The sequence below is a fragment of the Myodes glareolus genome, chromosome 4 (assembly GCF_982192425.1).
Source record: "Myodes glareolus chromosome 4, mMyoGla1.1, whole genome shotgun sequence".
Classification (NCBI taxonomy): Eukaryota; Metazoa; Chordata; class Mammalia; order Rodentia; family Cricetidae; genus Myodes; species Myodes glareolus.
The window spans coordinates 71242282-71257241 of record NC_142029.1 but is presented as its reverse complement, the minus strand read 5'-3'; the positions used below and the strand labels follow the sequence as shown (position 1 = coordinate 71257241).

At 48.4% G+C, this 14960-nt stretch overlaps 1 protein-coding gene across 3 annotated transcripts in view; it reads left to right on the top strand.

The window, feature by feature from the left end:
• The window catches only part of Grik4 (glutamate ionotropic receptor kainate type subunit 4), a 424337-nt gene that overhangs the window by 393399 nt on the left and 15978 nt on the right, over positions 1 to 14960 (top strand). For all 3 annotated transcript variants that reach the window (XM_087905544.1, XM_087905543.1, XM_048417251.3), the window contains 4 exons: positions 3738 to 3847; positions 6546 to 6719; positions 9956 to 10121; positions 11817 to 12042. In XM_087905544.1, the coding sequence (XP_087761670.1) occupies positions 3738 to 3847; positions 6546 to 6719; positions 9956 to 10121; positions 11817 to 12042 (676 nt within the window). The remainder of the gene's footprint in view (positions 1 to 3737; positions 3848 to 6545; positions 6720 to 9955; positions 10122 to 11816; positions 12043 to 14960) is intronic.

Sequence of the window (14960 nt, the reverse complement as noted above, 5' to 3'; positions counted from 1 at the left end):
TCACAGCCATCTGTAATGAGATCTGGTGCCCTCTTGAGGAAGAGACCTGGTCAGTCATCCTCATCAACTTAGACCACTAAACCCAATATGGGAAAGCTCAACAGAAACTCCATATACGGGATGCTCATGCATCTTTCAACATTGCCAGGCCATAAATTTCAAAATTCAGAAAATTGACCTATTTCACATGGGACAATCCATTGCCATAATGCAATTCAAACCAGGATCATGGGATAGTTTGTGACCAGTCTTTTAGGGCTTTCTCATCACCAAAGAGCAACAAGCATGCAAACTCAGATTGAAGTATGGGCCAAAAGCCAAGACAACTACTTCTCGTTTTCAGTTCCATCTGTAGAACTTGGCCTGTCCTTGACCTCTGAGACATAGATCTATGCCTATGTCTATACAGAGAGATAGATACATAAAGCACCACTTACCTACATTCAGAAGGGATGCATTCACCAAAAGAAACCAGCCTCACTTGCAGTCAGCAGTTATATTGATTGTATAAATCAATCGAAATGCCCATAAAACAACAGAGTCACAATAAATGATGATGGGAATAGATAAATAACATTTATGAGTATTTTAAATGGGTAGGACCGAGTAAATCGGAATTCTCTTGGCATTGGGTAGAAAGCCTGGGATTAATTAGGGAGTTTATTGGAGCAAGTTGCAAAAATTAAAGAGTCGAGCAAGACTTGGTACAGCTGCCTTGAGAGTGGAGTGGTCCAGCATGCCCGTGGCACAGATCGATGAGTGAGTACCAGGGAAATTGAAGCCATCACCAGTGATTTGAGTGAGGCTCTTAGCTTCCCTGGGTCTCAGTTCTTCCATCTGTCAGCGTGGAAAGCGGGGTACTGAAATCAAGAGAACACAGCGAGGCATCGAGTGTTTCAGAAGAAGAGTTGTCCCCATCACGCATCCTTTGGGTTTAGGAAAAGCTAGTAGTCAGAAGAAATGCCTATGGTGTGTGACCACAATTTGTTCCAAGTCCCAGTAACTAGGGTGTTCCTTGGGAAGGAAGCAATCTCACACATGCACACAGGGGAAGCGGCTGGCATTTGGAATCTTGCAAGGAACATGCTTCTTTTGCTGCCATTTCAGCGAAGTGGCTCAGTCTAAACCCAGACCCAGATCTCAAATGATGGCCCAGGCCTTGCTTTTCTGGTTGGTGTCAGTCAGTCACCTGGTGGAGTCAGATGTTGCCTTGCCAGGGTGATTGAGAGCTTTCTGGTGAGGCCATGTTTACAGCTTGTTTCGTGTTTGTGTGCTATCCTACGCCTTGTAACCCAAGTCTCCGGCAGTGTTTCTCACGGCCCTGCATCATTTCTTATCACCCCTAACCAAATATGGCAGCTCCAAATAGTGCTGCCGCCTTCCTCAGGATCGCTCCTTGTGATAGAATCAGGTATAGATTTCTAACATGGAGCATCTACGGGGTTTCAGAAAGCAGTAATAAAAGATTTTTCCCCATCACCTGGCTGTCTCTCTTTTGAAAGACACAGAGCGACACCATCCTGACATGTCCCATAGAATTCACATACGTTTATTCAGAGGCAATCTGGAATCAAGAGGGACCCTGAGTGTAGACCGAGCTAGTGATTGCTGCAGTAGAAGCATAGGCAAGCTGGTCCCCTCTGAGTCCTTCATCATCTGTGTGACGTCTTCACGTTCCATGTCTTTCTGTGTCTGCCACTGGCTGCTCGGGCGGGGAATGAGTCAGTCACTGGAATGAGCAAGCAGGGACCCAGACTCCGCTGCCCTGGAACCCTTGTTTCTCGAAAGAGGATTTATGTAATGATGGGATCAAACACTCTCACATGCTCTTCCTCCTGTTGCTGCCTTCCCTCAGTCACTGGCTCATTTTCCCAATCAGCCTGATCAAGTGTGTATATCAGCATTTGTGTGCCGGTAGGTGGTGAGCCATTGCCACCCCCTCTGTATCCCCTCTGAGATGTAGTTCCCCAGGGAAAAGGAAAATTCCTTCCCTGGGGAATTGAGGCCGTCCCTCCTGGTTCTCTGGGAGGGAACGGGAAGTCACCCAGAAAAACTGGTGTCACCAGGGAATAGGGCTATGCAGGCACCATGGAATCATTCACAACTGCCTCTCTTGCTGCCACACAGAAGGCTGTGGGGACAGACACTGTTACTGGGAGCTGTTCAGGTCCTTTTAGCTTCCTGTGACTAGTACCCACTGAGACCTGGCTGAGTTGAGTCAGTACTGGCATAGGTGGTTTTCATTTGTTTTCCTGGGAACTCCCCCCAAGTAAATATGACACACCTGGATGCTGGATGCAGCTAGTCGCTGGCGTTCTCACTGATACACCCTTAAGTGTGAAGGCAGAACTTTTCACCGAACGGCTGAAGGTAATACTGACTTCTAGTTCCATCCACAGACTTCCTTGATTGCCGAGATCGTAAAATCACAGCATCTCTGTTGTGAATGGCCTTCAGACAGTGGCTTTGTAATCAATAGAAGAAGCAAAGCTGACCTGGGAGCGGGGTTGGAGAGAGCGCACTTCATCGGCAGCAGCCGCCACTGCTCAGCTCCCGAGCTGTCAGATCATCTGAAGCAGCGGTTCTCGGTCTTCCTAACGCTGCGACCCTTTAATACACTTTTTTATGTGGCAGTGACCCCGAGCGTAAAATTATTTTCATTGCCACATCATAACTTTAATTTTGCTACTGTCGTGAATTGTAATGTAAATATCTGTGTTTTCCGGTGGCCTCAGGTGACCCCTGTGAAAGAGGGTCAGTCCTCAGAAGGGTCGTGACCCATAGGTTGAGAACCACTGATCTAGGGCGTTCATTTCCTTTAGAAAGCTAGAAATGTAGATGTGTTTGTGAAATCTGTTTGCCCTTTAGTACTGACAGCTAGTGGAGAATGAGAGCCTACAGGGCAATGAAGCGAGCCTGTGGTTTCATGTGGTTCATGGGCCTTTGGGGAGTGGATTTGATCTGGCTCAGCTCCAACGGAGGAGCTGGAAGAGTCAGGAACTTGCCCAGGGCACAGAGCTGAAAATGCAGCAGACACCATGACACTGTCTTTCACGTTCTGTTCTGCTTTCCTGTGAGACGTGGTGGGAACTTGGCATCCAGTTCCCTTCCTGGCTCCAATCTCTGGAGCCAATCTTATACGTGGTATAAGGGGATGACGGGACGGCGACTTTGAGTCAGAAGACACGTCTCTAAGTCTTCCATTTACTGCCGTGTGACTTCGGGTGCATCTCCGGGGCTTTGAATTCTTCACTCGTTAAATGAACCCGCAGGACTATTTCAAAATTTACACGCATGTTCCCATTGACCGTGAGAACACTGTGCGGAGCAGAAAGCCAAGGGAGCCTGCTGCGTTAACAGTCTCGGGAGAAAAGATACAGACGTTAAAGCGACGTGCTGAGGCCAGGCCCTGGCACAGCAGCGACAGCTCCTCAGCTCATCGCTACCACCCCAAGAATGCAAGGCAGTGGGGCACAGCCATTAAGGGCTGGCAGGTTTGTTCAGTACGAAGCCCCCCTCATCCCAGGAAGAGACACGACCACACCACTCTTTAGTATCATCTGTGAGACCCGGTGTTCAAGGATAGCCCCTGCTCCACCTTCATCTCTGGTGTCCTTAGAATCACCCGGAGTCTGAAGAAACAAAAGAGTGTCGGGCCAGACCAGAGCTCATGCCCTGCCCTGGCCAGTGCCCTTTTGACTATGTATAGTGAATCTTGTTTGTGTTTCCATTTCCAGGGACGCAGACCGGGCTATTTCTCCTTTCTGGACCCCTTCTCTCCAGGAGTCTGGCTCTTCATGCTTCTAGCTTATCTGGCTGTCAGCTGTGTCCTCTTCCTGGTGGCTCGGTAAGCTTCCTTTCCCTTCCCTGTCCTCACACCGCCACCTCGTGTCCACTCTGGGAACTGCATGAGGCGGGAGTTGGGGGAGGAGAGGATGATTTAGAAGACTTTGGTGCCAAACAGAGCCCAGAGAGGGACTGGGGGCCTGAAATGCTCTCTGCCCAGCTGTCAACCTCACACTACCCATCCATCTGTCCATGCGTGTGTCCCCTGCCATGCACAGTGCAGACAGGTTTGCTTGTCTGGATTTGCGTCTGTATTCTGGCCTCCTGCATCCTCCTCGCCAACCCCCCAATTTGGGTGGGAGCCTTGGGAAAGAGAGGAGAGCGAGGGGGTGACAGGAAGATGACTCTAATTAAGCGCAGTGCATTTGGCTACCCTGACATCTATCTTTGCCAGGATCTGCCATAAAGTGCTGAAAGACAAGAAATGGAGCGGGCAAATCCAGACAGAGGGGGTGAGGAAAGGGGGGACCAGGGGCCGCAGTGACACAGGCCAGGGAGAATGTTGCCTCTGCAGAGGCTGGCTCTGCTTCTGAAAACACAGCTGTCTCATTGAACAAGAACCACAGAGGGGAGCAGGCATCCAGAGGGAGCATTTGTGTGCAGTATTGGGTTGGGAGAGATGGTCGGGATCGGGGCTAGGGAGAATTAGCTTTCCCTTGTCCCCAGAAGCCAGGCACTGTTTCTAGCCATATGGAAGAATTTTAGGGTGTCTCTAGGCTGTAAATTCCCAAAAACATACATAGAGGGGGCTGTTTTTCCCTGAACTAAGGTAGCTTGGACTTCAGGACAGTCCGCCTCCCACCCACTCAAGTCCCTACCACCTGCTCAACCCTCCGTTCACCATAGACTGTTGTGCAGGGCTGGAGAACAGCTCAGACTAGAAGCCTGACTGAGACCTTGTTGCGAGCAACTTCTCTTTGTCTCCAGGCCACAACATTGGGGGCAGATAATCCTTTGGCCCACACTCTGTTTCTATGAGGCGGACTTCCCACGGTTGTGTTCCTTTTATGCATTGGGGAACCCATGCTCTTCCCGCTTAGGAGAAGTAACAGAAGTGTATTGAGGCTCATGGGTCCCCAGTGTGCCTCTTCTCAGAGTGATCAAAGACAAAACCAAGAAACCCACCCAGGACCCACGAGATCCATCCCAACAGTAGCAAATGGCCTTCGTAACCACCTAGTAGTCTTCAAAGACACCGAGTTTGCTACTTGTTTGCCACCCACCCACCCCTCTTGGCCCCATAGGCATTGCCACTGTCAAGGATCTGTTGTCAGTGACAGCTGGCGAGGTGTGGGAGCTCGCATACTGTCTGACACTTCCGCTCTCCACTTCGCAGTGCTGTCTGCTGCGGTGTTTAGGAAGCTGCTGCGAGATCCAGGCTCCGCTGCTCTGAGCTTCTCTTTGGCCCCCTGTGGCTGAGTGTGTGTGTGTGTGTGTGTGTGTGTGTGTGTGTGTGTGTGTGGACAGTTGGTTCTTGTAGAGTCTGCACAACTTCCAAGTCGCCTCAAAGGCTCTGAAAAGGGTCTTAGGGCTTTGTTGATGTATAAACACACAAGCCTGACTCACCTAAAGCTGCACCCTCCTCTATGGTCGCCACACCCATACACTGTCCCAAATCTGGCATTAGTAAAAACAATAACACAAGCGGATGTGTTAGTCTATCATGGTAAGAGGCTGAGGCAGAAGGAATGCCATGTGTTTGAGGCTAAACCTGAGCTATATAAATGAGTTCTGGGCCAGCCTGGGCTAGAGTGAGAACCTATCTCAAAGAATAAAAATAGAAAAGATATTACAGGGATAATCATAAGACTGTGTATTTGTGTGCTATACAAACCTGGGCTATTGTGCTCTAAGACAGTGGTTTGCAAATGGATTCCTGGGAGCTGTCAGACACACGGGAGCATTGAGCACTCTGAAGCCCCAAGGCCTGGTCATTCAGACCGGTTGTACTTTTTTCTCTCAGATACTGTCTTCTGGGTGAGATTTTGGAACAGAAAAAGAATGAAACTCCAGGCAGCCATTCCCATGCCAGCTCATGATCAAAGCTACCTCACAGCAGGAGGAGCTAATATTTGAATCTTTTGGTTCTTGTCCCTCTGCATCTCTAAGACTGGGAGCTAGAAGCGGGGATGAGAAGCAGGAATCCGTGGCTGTCACTATGGATGCTGAACTGGTGCCATCCACATCTCTCAGGACTTTACAGCGTCTAAGCCCTCATACAATTCACAAGCTTATTGGACAGGTCCCTTTATAACAAGTCTACCTGGCATTTCTGATGTAGCGTAGGATCTGAGAACTATAGAACTAGGGTAAGGAATTTTTAAATCATGGCCCTATGGGACCCTGGAATCTTTCCTTGGTCTCTTCAGGGATTCATCAGGGAAGAGCAAGGACTCTTCCAGGGTGCCCACCCCTGATGCTCCCAACTTGCCGTCTGTCAAAGGCACCATTTTTAGTCATTTTGAATACTGGAGTTGAGCATCTGAGGCTACTTACGAGAGAAAAATATTTATCTGAAGGGTTAAGTAGAAAGAGTTGGAGAAGCACCATCCTTGTCCAGTCCCACTCCCCCAACCCTCGCCCCATGGAGAAAGAAATGCAAGAATGCAAGAAAAGCAAAGGGAAGTCGCTGACCCCATCACATGGGTACAGCCATGTCTACCTTCCTCACCTCTGGAATGTGGTCTTCTCTCCTGCAGGTTAACTCCCTATGAGTGGTACAGTCCACATCCTTGCGCGCAGGGCCGGTGTAACCTTCTGGTCAACCAGTACTCCTTAGGCAACAGCCTCTGGTTTCCAGTCGGAGGCTTCATGCAGCAAGGCTCTACCATTGCCCCTCGCGCCTTGTCCACCCGCTGCGTCAGTGGTGTCTGGTAAGGCCCGGCCGCAGACCCAGGCCTAGGGGATTGGACTAAATGGAGATGGCAGATGGGTTCCAAACAGAGCAGCCCTTTCTGATGGCAAGGAGAGCAACCAGAAAAAAAAAAATCTGCCTTGCTAGACAGACTCTAACAAGGAGCCAGGTGCTGGGCAATGTGGGTGTGGGAGGTGGGGTAAGAGGGCATGAAGACCCAGTGTGGTTTACTCTCTCCTAGCATCTAGCCCTGCCTCTGGGGTCTCTGGGGTCTGCATATAGAGGAGCCAAGACTAGAAAGGAAACAGCTTTGATGGTACACAGAAAAAAAAAAAAAAAAACAAAACCAACCTCTTGACCCGACAAATGACTGGGATTGAGTAACTGGGCCAAGAGGAAGCATATGCAGATTTATGCAAATAGGACCCTGCAGTGCCGTTCCTGAAGGAGAAGGCCCCTTCTTGATTCTCCACTGTCTCTTTTCTCCTGCTCCTGACTCTGCATGGGTGGCCTGTCTGTCTCAAGAGATAAGGGAATGGGCAAACCTTTAGACTCTCAGAGGGGCAAATGATTCAACATTAGGAGAGCTCTTTGAAAACTTGCAGCATCTGTGTCTAAACCAATCATGTGTATTAGATTCTTGTGGGGGATGAAGAAAGCTTGCAGCCTTAAGAGGCAAGTGGGCCAGACACAAGTATTGGGTCCTCCCTTAGCAAGCTCTAATAGGTTTGACTGCTGCAGCTTCTGGAACCTCCAGCCTTGGTCCTTCTGCTTCCTCCTTGGCCTCTTTAAGGAAAAGGAGATGAGGTATTTCCATCGCTGATTACCAATGCCTAGGTCACACAGTTGGTCTAGACACAGGTACCAGAGTTGCTTCTAGAGCTGGGGTTAGTAGCTATGACACCATAGCTATCTAGAGTTTTATGACCCCTTTCTATCTATGAGAGTTTTCATTGCCTCTAATTAGTACTAAATACGACTGATTTAAACCACTTGGGCAAGATGTTTGCCTATTCTCAGGCATTGCATAGAAGTCACGAGTAGATCTACATGTAGAATTGGGCTTTGTGTCCCCAAGGAGAAGAGATTTTCTCAGCAGAGGCATTCCCAGCTCTCCCTTGAAGTTTAGAGAACCTAGGCAGAAACCCTGGAAGACGAATACCCCAGGGTGTTAATTTCATTTCTGTGGGTTTTTCCTTCCAAAGGATTTTTTTTTTTTTTTTTTGCCACTGGTGTATCTTGGCCATTGTTCTTTGCCATTGGCTCCCCTACAGCACCCAAGGAAAGCCTTCCTCCAGAGAGTTTTAGAAGCCCACATCCTACAGGGTGTTTCTCTAAATAGCAAGCCCCAGATGACTGAGTCACCGTGTCCCGTAGCATGCTAGGTAAGGAACTCTGCGATAGTTTCCCTAGCCCATTGTCCACAAGTATCAGCATGTCTCTCTGCCTCTTAAGTTCTTAGATATCAAAATCAAGGTTTAGTTAGTCCCCCAGGAGAGTGGGAGACCAGAAGGCATGACCACCATGACCTGGTTTGGCCTCCCAGCCAGAGCAAGTGACAGGACATGTCCCATTGCTCAGAAGAGTGCCATCTTTACAACTAATTGCTAATGCCCTTCTATACAAGGGCACAGTCCCAAGAGCTCCTTGAGAGAGGTCGGCCTGCATTGGGTCATTTGAGCTGACTGACTCTTTGCCCTTATGACCATGACCCTAAATGCCACATGCCGGCCAGGAAAGAGTAGGCGCCAGAGCGTGGCTATGAGCCCGAGAGAAGCTCCAGACAGCTCTGGGGCCATGTCTACATTCAGGGTACATTAGCCCTGCTTCTCATCAGGCTGCGGCCGAATTCAGGCTTTCCACTAGTGATGGTCACAGAAGACAGCCTCCAACTGTGGAAAGAGCTGAAGGAGGGTGCCGAGAGCATGTCACTGAGGGGTCACCACTTGAGAAAGCAACAGGGAGGTGACCAGATGATTTTTCTCCCCTAACCAGCCGCAGGCCTCTCTACATCTCTCTGATGCTCATATTCGTCTAGTTCTTTCTAGACTGCTGATCACGAATCACACAGTGCCTCATTTGCTGTCACCAGTCCCCAGACAGAGCAGGTGTCCTTATCCATTCATTAGATAAAGAAGCCCTGAAAAGACCAGGACTTTCCTTGCTATCTCACTGGTGGTCTGTGATCAGAATAACAATAACCAAACGAACAAATGAACAGCCCACCTCCCTGGTGGTCAAACATATAAAAGCCCATTGAGTTGGAGGATGACCCTATTGTGTGTCTCTAGGAAGGCATCCAAGCTAGAGTTCTTGGTAACCTTACAAAAGAGACAATGGGATTTCTTGGTTTCAAAAATCCACCTGGCAGCTACCAGCTGCCGAGTCCCATGACAAACACTATGCCTTAGCGCAGCACTGTCTGCATACTGGGTAAAGCCTTGTGCATTCAGACGCCACGGCTTCGGAATTGGTGATTCTCCAGCCCGATCCGATCCGTGCTGAGATCTCTGACTGCACCCCAAACACACGCGACAGTACTGCTGTAGATCCAGGCTAATGAGCAGATGGGAAGATCTTGCTTAACCTACCAGAGTGAACACGCTGCTGTTTGGCGTCTATGCTGCCTGCATTGCAGAATTATTCAAATTTCAAGTGAATTCTAGCGAGTCAATAGAACACGCTTTAAAGCCTGAAGCAGCTTGCCCATTGATGGGGTATTTCCAGTTTCAACTTTCAGCAGTCCAAAGATGCTTTTCACAAGTTTGTCTTCGTTAAAGACTTTCTGTGGTTGCAGTCGTAGAACTGACTCTGTATGACCGTGTCAGTATTTACCAAACTCCTTCCCAGAGCCCCTCTTTGCTTTCCTGCAGCAGTTGGAGAGTGGGTTCGTCTCCTTGAGTTGTAGGAATTAGCGGAGGCAGTGGATGTCACTCATGTTAGCACATGGCACTGTGCACAAAGCCCACACCTCATTCACTAGTTCATCTCCTGTAGTCCTCAAACCCTGTGCATGGAATATGCATCTTTCGAATAACAACAAATAATTATCTTGCAGAAACAAGGGGGGGGAACCCCACAACCAATTGTCATCTACCAGGCAACGCCCACAAACTCGGTTCATGTCTCTTGACATCATACGTCCTACCTCACTTCCCTCCCTACACAGAGCTGAGATCTCTTTCAAAGAAAGACGCTTGCTTTCTCCCGGGGAGTGCCCTGGCCGTGATGCCTTCCTGGTCTCTTCCTGCGTAGGTGGGCGTTCACCCTCATCATCATCTCCTCGTACACGGCCAACCTGGCCGCCTTCCTGACTGTGCAGCGAATGGAAGTGCCCATTGAGTCAGTGGACGACCTGGCTGACCAGACCACCATCGAGTATGGCACGATTCATGGAGGCTCCAGCATGACTTTCTTCCAAGTAAGCACCGGGTGGCGGCTCACCCACGTGGAGGGTGGGGGTGGGGGAGGGCAGGAGGCAGTGGTGAAACTTGTGCGCTCAGGATCCAGATGTCTGTACTCACCTCGTCCTCTCTTTTGGACCTGAGAGGTCTACCTGAGAGGTCTACCTGAGAGGTCTACCTGAGAGGTCTTCGTGGGGCTCAGTTTTCTCCTGTTCCACCAAATTTCCCCAGAATGAGGTCTCGGGGGGGATTGAGTATGACTATCAACCTAACCCAAATGGTCGTGCTGAGCAGCTGTTAGTGCTTAAGATGATTTTAGAACTAATGTGATGGAACCTTCTAAATTTGTAATAGTTTCATGTTTGTTTTATGCGCATTATAGGCTGTGAATCAAGCGTGTAGCCTTATTTACATTACTGCATAGGATGGCGCTGTTATGCCCATTTAAATTTTAAAAAGTGACTTGGGTTTTCTAGTTAGTACTCAGACAGAGCAGGATTAAAATAATATGGGGGCCTGGGTGGCTCGCTGGGTGAACTGCTGGCTCTGCCAAGCCTGAAAACCTGGGTTTGGATCCCTGCGGCCCATGTAAAAAGCTGGGTGTGGTCGTGCACATCTGTAACCCAGTGCTGAGGCTGGGGTCGAGGCAGAGACAAACAGTAGCCAGAGCTTACTAGCCAGGAGCATAGCCCATCAGGGAGCCCCAGACCAATCGAAGAGATTCCTGCCTTTAAAGCACAAGGTGGAAGACACCTCAAATCCACCTGTACACTCACACGTATATACACAGGCACATGCTCACACTAACGAAAGTAATGTGCACATGACGGACACCTAAGGGACACTAGATGAAGATGCAGCCATTTCTCCTAGGCTGACAGGTTCCCAGCTGCAGACACTCTTGGGTTCTTTAGGCCATTGCCTTGTGAGACTCGGGAGAAGGCCCTGCCACAGACTAGTGTTCACTGACAGCCAAGCTGATTGATCACCAAGGCTGACAGAAGCAGGCCACAAGGAATAGCAGTTTTCATATGCTCCGGGAGCTCCAGGGAAGCAGATTTCCCCTGGGGCTCATGGCTGTCTAACCAACCCAATGCCCAAGAAGCTCATTTTCACACAAGATAAGCCCAAGACCTTTGGTCTGTTTCCAGTCGGCATTTCGGTGCCTGTTGGCATGGGGACAGGGGAAGGCTTTGTACAAATAGAGTTTGGATCGACCCCCAGCTTTGTGTCATGTTATTATTCGTAAAACAGAAGCTAAACTTGGGTTGTGTAGTGGATACATTGGCTTAGGATGGGTAGAGATAGCGGCACTGCTTCTTCAAGGGGTATCGATTAGTCTTGAATGAACCTGAGGACACTGTCCAAAACTGAGGGTAATGAAGGGGCATGGCCAGCATTTCAGTTCTGCCAGTATAAGGAAGTCAGTGCTGGAGGAACTCTGGAGGTTGATGAGAACCAGTGACCAAGCCAGGAAGCAGAATTCACTTCAGATCCCTTCCTCATCTCCTATTAAAGATGCCAGTCTCTCCTCCATTATGCAGTGGCATTGACCTTCTTGAGTTGAGACAGCAGGAAGAAAATGGTGGTTGGTTGTGATGTGAGGTACAGCCACAGAAAGGCCCACATAGTGAGACTTGGATTCCCTCCCTCTTGAAGCCAACATTTCCTTTCTCGTTTCCCAACCCTGCTTCTTTCTGATCTTTCCCCAGAATTCCCGTTACCAGACCTACCAACGCATGTGGAATTATATGTATTCCAAGCAGCCAAGTGTGTTTGTGAAGAGCACGGAGGAGGGAATTGCCAGGGTGTTGAATTCCAACTACGCCTTCCTGCTGGAGTCCACCATGAATGAGTACTATCGGCAGCGAAACTGCAACCTCACTCAGATTGGGGGCCTGCTGGACACCAAGGGCTATGGGATTGGCATGCCAGTCGGTATGCAGGAGAGGAACAGCCTTTGGGTATAGCTTTCTCCAGGCAGGGTCAGGGTAGCCCAAACCACCAAATACAGTCTGGAACCCATTAACCCCTGTTTTTAGAACCAGCAGGGTTGAGGGTGACTTTAGGTAGGCTTTCTTACGGTAAGGAAAAAAACAAAAACAAACGTGTACTTCTAAGTAGGAGTGTGCATGTGTTTGTGTGTGTGTGTATATGTGTGTGTGTATGTGCTTGCACGTGTGTGTGTATGTACATGTACACATATGGAGGCCAAAGGCTGACATTGGATGTCTTCCTCAATTGCTCTCTATTTTCATTTTTGAAATGGGATTGCTCACTGAATCTGATGCTCACTGTTTTGGCTAGACTAATCCTAGCAATCCCCCTGTCTCTGCCTCCTCATCACCAGGATTCCAGGTGTGCACCACCATGCCTTGCTTTCACTTGGCTGCTAAAGATCTGAATGCAGATCCTTGTGTTTGCACAAGTCCTTTACTGACTCGGCCATCTCTCCAGCTCCCTAACCAGTAATTAAAGAACTAATTGGCTGGTTATGTCATCCCCTCACCGTTGGAGATCAGTCCTCATTATTGGACAGTATTGATGTCCTAGCAGACTCTTCAGGCCTTGTTCTCGTCTCTTGGATTTCGGCACATTGGCCATTTCTCTGTTGATCAGCGTCTATTAACAGTGGGACAAAGGAAGAGCTCGAAGCACTGAGATAAACACATCTTGTTGTTCGTAGTTTCTTGACAAGATTGCACGAGGTGGCTTTCAAATTCTTTGTAGATTTCACTGCTCTGTCTACTCCCACTTGGTGTGGGTCATTGAGAGTGGGCACTAGTGTGCAATGCATTTATTGGGTGCCATCTGGTTTTGTTATAGGAGAGTAAGTTGTTTGGCTTCTAAAACGGTGCCGCAGCTGTGCTTTTTAAAGGCCATTCGCTTTGCTGATAGCTCCTCTACCAGAAAATAAGGAGATGCGTTAAACTGCTGTGTTTGTGAGGGATCTCAACACATCCTCTGAGTGGTTTGTTGTGGGCCATTGACCATAGCACTGTGTCGAGCTGTCCTGGTGTAAGGGTGCTCCTGAAAAAGGCGGCAGGCAGAAGAATCACGAAGCAGGGGCATGAGACCTTGTGAGAGCTCTGACCTTTGGCATGCAGACCGCGTTAGTCACATTTCACATCCTTGGATTGGTCTTTCCCTGATTGGAAGTGTTATCAATTGCAGAATTCATTTATAGCAGGAATATAATGAACATAGTTTTGGAGTCAGGGAGACCTGGCCATGGTACCTTAGATAGGTGCTTTAACCTCTCCCAGCCTTAGTTAGCCAAGTAATAGAATTAAGTTTCCCATATTTACAGGAGTCCCTGTGAGGGTTAGACCTGTAGTTGGTCAGGTGCCTTCTCTAGGTGTCTCGTACTTAGTCTTCTTTGGGAAATATTAGTGTCCTTCTCGTTTTTCCTATAGTTTCCAGTATTGTTTGGTAAAAGCAAGTTACTTCTTAAAACATTGATTTAAAAACAACCAGATGTGCATGGGCAATGATAAGAGTCATCCCTGAACACAGTAGTTCTAACACCAGCAGTGTGTAAGGTGAAAGCTCTTTTCTGTGTACTGGCAGGCCTTCATAGGCTCTGTCTACAGCCATAGTTTATCAGTGCACACTAATAGGACAGATTATGGGCCTCTTCGGGAAGTGTATTAGCTGACATTTTCTTTCAAGATGGTAGGGTAGATCATGAAATGAACTGGGGGTGCACCTTGGTAATACTCCAGTGGTCCAATAAATTTAACCTAAATGTCAAATACTTCCTTTTCCTGGGAACTTGACCACACAGAGTTGAGGTGAAAGAGACCAGCCAGTTTTAGAAAGTTCCATTGATAACCAAGGGAAAAAAGATGGAGAGGAAGGCTTTCATCTTCCACCTGCCATGATACTGTCTTAGGTGTATTCTCTCATTTCACTGTGCTATGTGAGAAGTAGATTTGGTTATGCCCATTCTGCAGAGAATAGAACTGAGATTTAGAGCAGTAAGGCTTCTTGTCCAACCTCATAAACTAGAAAAAGAAGCCTTTTTGAACCTTGGATGCTTATCTCCAGATGCAGTCAGTCCTTTCCAGAACAGACCTCAGCTAGACAGGACAGAATAGATGGGTATAGGGGGACTGTGGAGAGGCCTGTGTTCTTAAGTGAGGCTGGGAAGAACATTGTGTAACCCACCAATGAGGCAAGATTTAGATCCCCTGAGGTAAGAGGGAGAGAATCACTACAGAATGAGTGATGTGGTTGGGCCCAGGAAAAAGAAGAGAAACAGTAAGGAAAGATGGAAACCAAATCAGATGGCTCTGGAGCTGAGAAAGCCAGCAGGGAGCAAACAAAAGAGCCTCCAGTACAGTCCCAAGCACATTGAGTTTGGGTAGAAGTGCCTTGTTGCAGTGAAACACTGTCTCTAAATCTCGATGGCATTAGCCTAATATCTGTCCACATTTGCATCCTGTTTATGTACTCATTCACTAAAGTGTGCACTGCACTCCCGTTCTACAAATGATGGAGCATGGACAGCCATGACAAAAACACATTCAAGGCTGCAAACTCATCATGCAGTCACTCGGTCTAGTTGTACCTAAAGAAGGGGGGACACTGTTGTACAGCTGGACAGTCTATGGCCCAGCACCCTGGGTATTGCCTTAGAACTTGCCAGAAATGCAGAATCTCAGGTCCTGCCCCAAACCCACTAAATCGGAATATCTATTTAACAAAATCTCCAGGTGATTCCTATTCACATTAAATGTGAAAAGCCCCATTGATTTGTTCAGGCTTCCTCCTGTATCCAACGTCATAGGTGTTCTCCAAGGCACCCGACCACACAGGAACTTTGTAATGCTTGGGAAAGCAAACTGGGCAAC